This window comes from Mirounga leonina, unplaced genomic scaffold (genome assembly GCF_011800145.1).
Source record: "Mirounga leonina isolate KUSES-001 unplaced genomic scaffold, KU_Mleo_1.0 Mir_176, whole genome shotgun sequence".
Taxonomy (NCBI): Eukaryota; Metazoa; Chordata; class Mammalia; order Carnivora; family Phocidae; genus Mirounga; species Mirounga leonina.
Window position 1 is genome coordinate 38,093,998 of NW_023270454.1, and position 9,149 is coordinate 38,103,146.

Below are 9,149 nucleotides of genomic sequence, written 5' to 3' on the forward strand. Positions count from 1 at the left end.
CTCATTCCTTTTCTTCTTGTTCCTCATACTGAATAATCTCAATCAGCTATCTTCAGGTTTGTTGATTCTTTCTTCCTCCTTGGTCAGATTTGCAACTGAGTCCCATTAGTAAACATTTCATTTCAGTTACTGTATTCTTAACACCAGAGTTTCTGTGTGTGTATTTTTAAAGTAATTTCTATCTTTTTACATTTTATTGTTTGGTGACTTACCATTCTTTTTTTTTTTTTAGAAGCACACTGCAATAGTTAATTTTCTTTGTTCAAGGGCTCATATTGCAAGCATTAAACCAAGCATGGGCTTTGGTTTTGTGAGCCCAGATTCACATATTTAGGAAGATAAAAACAAACTGTGATCTGTGTGTATGGATGAAAAACTAAAGGCTCACAGTTAATCACATTGTAGTTTTAAATTTCTACAGCCTAGAAGCCAGAAGTCACAGATCTTTTAGGTCTTTCTGGATATCCCACAGGGTATCTGAACTTTCCTTGAGCTGGGCAACCTCATCATCCTTCAGCTTCTGGTTTATCACACTGGTTAAGCCCTGAGCATTCAGGATACACGGAAGGCTCAGGAAGACTTCGTTCTCAATGCCATACATCCCCTTCACCATTGTTGACACTGGATGAATCCTGGATAGATTTTTCAACATGGGTTCAATGAGATCAGCCACACTTAATCCAATAGCCCAGCTGGTATATCCTTTTAGCTTGATGACTTTGTAGACATTTTCCACCACCATCTTATGCACTTCCTTCTAATTTTCACTGTCATTGTCTGTTCCCATTTCTGGATTCAGTTCCTGAAGAGAAATGCCTGCCACATTCACTCCACTCCACACAGCCACACTTGAATCGCCATGTTCTCCAAAAATCCATCCATGGCAGCTGCTGGGATGAATGCCAAGTTTTTCAGCCATAAGATAGTGAAATCTAGCAGAATCCAGATTACACCCACTTCCAATTACACAGTGCTTGGGTAGTCCACTTAGTTTCCAGGTAACATATGTGAGAATATCCACTGGGTTGGAAACCACAATTATGATACAATCAGGACGTACTTGACTATCTGCAGAATAATGAATTTGAAGACATTAACATTCCTCTGCACCAGACTGAGCCGGCTCTCTCCTTCCTGCTGGCAGACTCCTGCAGTCACCACCACAATCTTAGAATTGGCAGTCACAGAGTAATCTTTATCTGCCACAATTTTAGGTGTCTGAAGAAATAAGCTCCCATGTTGCAGATCCATCATTTCTCCCTTGAGTTTATCTTCTAAAACATCCACAAGGGCAAGTTCATCAGCCAGAGACTTTCCCAGAATGCTGATGGCACACGCCATACCAACTTGTCCAACACCCACTACAGTGATCTTATTGTTTGGGATGGTTGCCTCTTCTTCTGCAACTGGTGCAATCAGTTTTTCCTTAAGAGTTGCCATTGTGCCCAGAGAGAACCTGCTGGGAGAGTCGCTAATATCAACGATGTTAGCTGCGTTGGTGACTTACCATTCTTATACTTTGTTCTTTAGGCAGTTTTCTTTACTTGTTTGAACAAAATTAGAATAACTTCTTCAAAGTCTTTGTCTAGTAAATCCAGTGTCTGGTCTTCTTCAGGGCAATTTTTTGGTTGATTGCTTCTTTTCTTGTGGATAGACCCTGTTTTCTTGTTTCTTTTCACATCAAGTAATTTTTTTTTGAAAACTGGGCATTTTTTTAAAGATTTTATTTTTAAGTAATCTCTACATTGAATGTGGGGCTTGAACTCACATCCCTGAGCTCAAGAGTTGCATATTCTGCTGATGGAGCCAGCCAGGCACCCCGAAAACTGGACATTTTAAATAATATAATGTGGCAACTCTAGAAATCAGATTCTCCTCCCTCCCCATGGTTGTTGTTTGTTTTCTTAGTGTCTTTTCTGAACTAATTCTATGAAATCTGTATTTTTTTTTGGGTGTGTATGGTCACTAAAGTCTGTGTTTGGTTACCTTAGTAGTCAGCTAATGTTTGAACAGAAATTTTCTTAAACACCTAGATTCAGTGTTTCTCTGCCTTGCTAAAGGGTGCTCTGTGTATGTTGGGGAAAACCTTCAACACTCAGTTATGCAGTTAATAACTTTGCCTTCTTAATTTTGCAGAGTCTCAAAGTCAGCCTTCAGTGAGAATTTAGGGCCTTTTCAGATCTTTCCTGAGCATGTGTACAGCCCCGGACATCTACATAGTCCTATGCATCATGTGGGCTCCTAGATTCCCAGAAATATGTTGGAATATTTTCAATGCCCCTGTGGGCGTCTTTTTCCCTAGCCTTTCATTTTGTTTATTCAAACTGTTATCCACTCCCTCATAGAGCCATGAAGTTAATTAATTGCCTTTAATTGTTTTTGACAAATGCTCCTGGGAAAATAGTTTTTGCACTGAGTGAGCTCTAAGTCAGGCAAAAAAAACACAACCTTGAGTGTGGACTTTTTGATGGAACTATAAGACAGGGCAAATAATGACAGTGTTCTGGAAATGAGGCTTTAAAGGAATTGCACTCTCATTTTCCCCCTCTGGTCACTATCAGGCTATTGGTTTATAGTGTGATTGCAGGTCGTTGGTTTTCACCATGGTTGTAGGCTTTGGTTTTTAAAGCTGTCTCAGAGCTATAGAGTGGAGGATCAACATAGTACATGAGAAAATGCTATAAAGCATGCTATTTTTTTTTTTAAAACAAAATTCAGTGTTTTTTTCTTGGATAAATGCTCCCTGGATTGCTGTAAACCTTTGGTTAATTTCCAGAGTTCTGAAAAAGTTAATTCTGACAATTTTTGCTCTTTTTATCATTTCTTTTATGGGGGAGAGAATTTTATGAGACCCTAATTCTGTTATTTTTGCTGACATCATCCTTCCAAAGATCCTATATAACGTGTTCCAATTGGTGTTCATTTGAAAACCTATGTATAATGTATTACAATCCCTATGATTAGATTTTTTTCAGCTGATTCTTTAAGTTAAGGAGTCAGAAAAATGCAGTTATTGGGAAATGTGTGCTATGTCTATGGTGACCAATAAGATGTAGAGTACTACTGAGAAAAAATTGAACATTTTTATTTAGTTTTCAAAAATAAAGTGAATGAATGTCTGGACTATTTCATGAGTTCTTGTTTCTGTATGTTAAGAAATCATAAAGGTAGTAGAGATATGCATATAATATAAAACTGGAACCTTTTAGTTTTAAAAGACAAAGGCTGCAGAAAAGAAAATTTGTTTTCTCAAAGGCTGATAGAGGCTAAAAATATAAACAAAAGTAAAAATTATATTAAAATTTTGCTGCCTTTTGTTCTCATTGTTTTAGGAAAACTGAACAGAGTGGTAGCAATGAATTAAAATTTAGTAAATGCTTCATATCTAAAAATAAAATATGGCAGAATTTAGATTTAATAGGATTTGACCCAGTTTGATACATTGTTTTATTCAGAGGAAACATATTCAGAGGAATCATGACTTGACCAAGAGTATAATGAAATGCTTGTTTCAAATCCTATTTTTCCATTAGCAGGCCAGGATTTTATGGGCTATAAATCGAATAAAAATTAGAAATTACCTTATTGTTAATTGAAAGGAGATATCAAATCCTGGGTGCAGTATTTTAACAATGAGCCAGAACCCTGCCAAGATCTGACTTTCACCATAAATCGTGGGGAACTGTGACATTCTAAGTCTGACTCTGAGGTCTAAAATCTGAATTGATTTTAGTTGTTGAAAATGAATTTTGGCCTTTTTGTTTAATTTTGGCCAGTTGATAATCTGCGTTTTGTATTATTTTATGTATGCATGCATGCATTTTGAGAGAAAAAAATTAGAGAGATTTTTGAGTTTTTATTTTTTGTTATAATTAGACTCCTCAACTTGAGAGTTCTAAGTAGTGTCAGCATAAAGGATGAAAATGTGGTAGGGCACATGCACTTAGTTAAATTATATTATGCTAGGGTGGATATAGTTGAAATTATCTATTAAAAAATAAAACAAAGCCGACTACTCTGTGCATGCTGCCTCCCACTTGGAGAGTAGGGCACTATTCCAGGAAAGTTATACTGGTGGCATGGACAAGGCTGGTGGCAATGGACACATCAAGGGAATGGATGAGAGATATTTAAGAAGGTGAAAAACCAACATTTGTAATCTCTTTTTTCTCCACCTAATATAATTCACTTCACTTAGATTGTAAAATTTTATGGCCTTTAAAACATTCCATTCCATTCCAATAAAATGAACTTTCTTTCATGTAGGTCTTCCTCAGGATCAATGTTGTGCTCTCTTTCTGTGTATTTGAAAATACTTGTAAAATACCTTAGGGAAAAAGTCTTAATGTAGAGATCTTCAGACTTAAACTCGCACAAAATCGTTTTCATTTGGTGTTTAAAAAAAATGGAATTAGTTGGCAAACTTTAAATGTAGGGAGTTGCTTCACTTAAAAATACAGATTTTTAGCTTTCCTTGAAAATGTGTGATCTTTGACCAGATAGGCTCTCTCAGCGTGAAGCAGCCAGTGGGGACTGCCTAACTTCTTGGAGGCCCTGTGCTCTCTCTCTCTTCCAGTCCTCACCTGGCCAGTTTCACTCATTTTCAGGACACCTTTCTGCTCCACCTGGAGGCACTTAAGTTTGCAACTTCTGCCCACAAGTTAAAAAAACAAAACCAACCAACCAACCAAACCAAAAAACCACCCTCTTTAAGTTATAGGTAGTTTTGAGAATACTACTTGCCAGTTTGGGTCAAGAGTGATCAAATGCAGCTTTATATCTGTTCTATGTGAGGTTATAAATGTTAACTTGATGTCTCTGGGCCACTCGAAGTTGGGAAGACCAGGCATGTGACCCAGGAGATGGGGAGGAGAAGGAAAGAAATTGTAATCAGAGTATACACAAGATTTTGCAGGCATGGGGAATTCAGAACTGACCTTGAATGGCTCCGGAGAGTGGTATTTTACAAACATCTTGAAGGTTGAGATTATGAGAGGAGGAAACTTGGCAGAAAGTATTAGAAGTTTTGGGTCTGTAAAAAAGAGAGACTAATAAAGGGAAATTTATGTAACTGAGCGTGTGTTTCTGGGTTAGGGATTTTTATAATTAGGGATAAAACTATTTTACCTTCATTCAAAGGTACACTGGGGGCCCAGAAAGAAAGAAGGGTACCAGGAGAGAAATAACTCTAATTTGCATTCCTGAGATAGAAAGGATTCTCCTTCCCATCCTCCCTTCCTCCCTTCCTTCTCCCTCCCTCCCTCCCTCCTTACCCTCCCTCCTTCCTCCCTTCCTCCTTTCCTTCCTTCCTTCCTTCCTTCCTTCCTTCTTTTCTGCCTTCCTGCCTTCCTTTCTTCCTTCCCTCCCTCCCTCCTTTCTTTCCCTCCCTCCCTCCTTCTTTCCTCCCTCCCTTCCTTCCCTCCCTCCTTCCCTCCTTGCTTCCCTTCCCTCCTTCCTTCCTTCTGCCCTCCCCCCGCCCTCCCTCCCTCCCTTTATCCTTCCCTCCTTCCCTCCCTAGTTCCCTCTCCTTTTCCTTCTTTCAAACAATTTATTGAGCACATGAGGTCCTGGTGATGTCCAATATGTGTTTACTACTATGATAGATGTTCAGAGTGCAGTAGGAGGATCTGTGCTTAACTGGGGAAGGTACTGTGATGTGAAAAAAAAAGGGCGTTTGGAGTCAGAAAAATCTGGGTGACATTTAGATTCTGCATCTTCCTAGCTATGTAGCCTTTAATGAGTTATCTCTAAATCTTACTTTTTTTTTAATCTGTTCATTTGGAACATCAATATTTATTGAGCACTTACGATATACTAAGTACATCATGTGTATTATTTTAGTTGATCTTCACAAAAGCACTGTGGAAATAATATCCTCTTTTTACTGATGAACAAATGGAGGAGGCACAAGTTCTGTCCCTTTTCCAAGGTTACACAGCTGTTTTATTATTATTAAAATATGGTAAGGCCAATAAATCAGAACATGATTGCTGTTGAAAAGATAGTTTGTTACACTCACAGATTCCAAGAGAAGGGGCATACCACACCAGGGCTGGGTAGGGATAGAGTGGTGGGGGCACATGGGGAAGCTTCAGAGTCTATCAGGAGACAGAGGGAGAGGAGGAAACTGTAGGCAAGGGCTTTTCCTGTGATTTCCATGGAAGGAACAGGAGAAGCAGGGAAGCAGGTTTAGGACTGGCTAGTTTGAGTAACTCTAGTGGGTTTTGGGGTTTGTGTGCTGTTCTGTCTTGTCTTGGTACTTGGCTATGGGGTGTTTAGGGCAGGCAAAGAGTGGCCTGGAGTGTGAGAGCCCAGTAAAGGAGGTGCTTAACGGTGCAGACTCTGGACGGTTGGCCTGCATTTGAAAAGCATGCAGTTGTTGACTATCTCTAGGAATTGGCTAACCTTGGGAGGGACAGTCTCTTCATGGTCAGTAGGGCCCCAGATGTCAGAGCCTCAGAATGCAGGAAATAAATATATGGTTAATACAACAGCTTGTGAATAAGCGATGAAGCTGGGAGTTGGATACTGGTTTCTTGACTCAAGCCTGAGTCCTTAATACTCTGTGCTAGGATGCATGGAAGGGCCTGGGTGAGCATCTGAGGATATGACAGAGGACCTAGAACAGGAGTCAGTCATTATTATAGTTAGTTACTATAATTTGGTTGAGCTGGTTTACTGAATAAAACCAAGGCTCTGCCTCTTTGTATGTCTTTGCATCTGGGCCTTCATATACCTGAAGCATGGTTAGCTGTCCCTGACCCCATGACAGAGCATGTGAGGTGCTACACTGAGATTAGCAGAGGAGATAGCAAAGATTTCTAGAAGGAAGATGGCTGTGGTCATTATGACCTGGTTTTATAGAGAAAATGTCTCCTTCTTATAAAGAATTTCCAGAATCACTAGTTGCAGTAAAGGCTAAAAACTTTGAGGGCTACTCTGGACCACTTTAACAAAATTCGCTGAAGTGGGCTGCAACTCATGCTGGTGGGCTCTGTGTCCAGGTGCGTGTGCTTGGTGTGGTGTTTCTTGTTCTCCTCTGTGTGGCTGCAGCTTGGGCCTTGCCTGATCCAGCCTGACCGTGGCCTCAGCTTTGGAAGAGCTACAGAAGGATCTAGAAGGGGTGAAGTTGCTGCTGGAAAAAGCCACTGGAAAAAGAGTATGTGATGCCTTCACAGCTGAAAAATCCAAGATTGAGACAGAAATCAAGAACAAGATGCATCAGAAATCAGAGAGAAAAGCAGAACTCTTTTGACAATGAAAAGCCAGCTTCTGTGGTTGCTCCCATTACAATGGAATATACAATGAAAATCAGTAATTATGGATGGGATCATTCAGGTAAGTTTGTGAAAATCTACGTTACCTTAACTGGAGTTCATCAAGCCCCCACTGAGAATGTGCAGGTGCATTTCACAGAGAGGTCATTTGATCTTTTGGTAGAGTCTAAATGGGAAGAGTTACTCCATGATTCTTGAAACCCATCTCTGTGGAAGGCAGTTCAAAAAAAGTCAAGACAGATACAGTTCTTATCTTACATAGAAAGAAGCCAGAAGACACGTGGTGGGACTACCAGACTCAGGTGATAAAGAATGCAAAGAGAAGGAAAAGCCCTCTCATAACACTGAAATGGATCCTAGTGAGGGATTGATGAATGTTCTAAAGAAAATTTATGAAGATGGAGATGATGATATGAAGCAAACCATGAATACAGCCTGGGTGGAATCAAGAGAGAAGTAAGCCAAAGGAGACACAGAATTTTGAGACTTCAAAGTCATTTTGGGAACTATGATGGGGAAGTACTGATGTTTCCAATAAGGAAATGTTGGTGAGCTGCACAGAGAAATTTGACAGATAACTACTTACAGAGTCTTCTCTAAGTGAAGGAATGAATTCTCCCATTTCCTCCTGGAGGATTTATTTAAATAAAATATGCTTATTAAACCCTTCCACCAAAGATAGTTTCCTTGGTAATCTGGGCATTTTCTTCAAGAAAGGATAATATTGCATTCTTGTGTGAAATGTAAAAAAGCAAATCTTGCCTAATGATAATGCTACATGGTGTGTGTTTTTGTTCAGCTAAGAGGTGGAGAACAAAAGTTACTGTTTGCCTATAAGTTCTTGGCATCAGCTCCTGCCAATGGAAGAATAAGTAAAAATAAAACCTGAATTTTTACATAAAACACAAATCTGAAAAAAAAATCCATTGAAGTGAAGGGAAGTTTCTTGCCCTCACTGCTTCTTCCGAGGTCGCTTCAGGCCAATGTGAACGGACTTACCCTGACAAAGGAGGGTGAGCAGGGAAGCTGGTGCCCTGTTGCACCATTGTTCCACTTACTGCTCCCTCTTTCCTTTGTCAGAGCCTCTGCACGGTGCAAATTTATTGTCAGGGTATCTGCCCATTGGCCAGATGTTGGAAGCTAAGCAGGATGCAGGAATTAAGAAATGGGACCTCACTCATGACCACCGTTGGGACAAAACTGCGAGTGCCTTTCTGAATTCAGGAAAGATCACCCCAGAATTGGCTTAGAGACAAAAATAACTGTAGGAGAACCTGTTTTTCATTAGCTCAACAAATTAATTACTTCTTTACACATGTAGTTCTGAATTGTTTACCGATATATGACATTCCTGAAATTTCACAAGCGCTCTTTAAATAGCATACTTTTATTTTCAGGCACTGTTGAAGAACTCAGTGAAAATCAATTTTTGCTAATGAAAATGGAGTCCGTATTATTTATTTGCTGCAACTCGATTTGCTGTGTGTGAGGATAGCTTAAATACACATTTAGTTGAAGAGGACTTCAGTGGAGTATGAACCCTAATAAATAGGGATTTTTTTTTCTAGTTTTAATTCATAAGGTAGTAAGTTTATACTATTTTTAGGAGTGTGAAAATAAGTATAAGTTGTTTTTAAAAAATACAAACCACTTGATTTCTCTGAAGACATCTTCACTAGAAAATTTGGAATTTTTAGAATGAAAGCCACAGGAAAATGAATATATTTCCCCTTAAGATGGTGAAAAGTAGCTTTTAGATTGGAAATATCAGGGTTTCTCTAAAGGACCCTCGGCCAAAGATGGAGAAAGTTTTCCAAAATGACAATGATTAAGTACAAATATCAGAGTCAATACAACATGCTCTTAAAATGG

At 39.2% G+C, this 9,149-nt stretch overlaps 1 protein-coding gene and 1 pseudogene across 1 annotated transcript; one reads left to right on the forward strand and one right to left on the reverse strand.

Moving 5' to 3' along the window:
- Nucleotides 1–388: 388 nt before the first annotated feature.
- On the reverse strand, nt 389–1,466 carry LOC118022267 (L-lactate dehydrogenase B chain-like). The gene is given in 2 exon segments (XM_035022949.1): nt 389–1,056; nt 1,059–1,466. Coding segments are annotated over 2 exon segments (1,002 nt in total). The 5' UTR covers nt 1,441–1,466; the 3' UTR covers nt 389–436.
- Nucleotides 1,467–7,087: 5,621 nt separating this feature from the next.
- On the forward strand, nt 7,088–7,761 carry LOC118022443 (annotated as a pseudogene).
- The last annotated feature ends 1,388 nt before the right edge of the window (nt 7,762–9,149 follow it).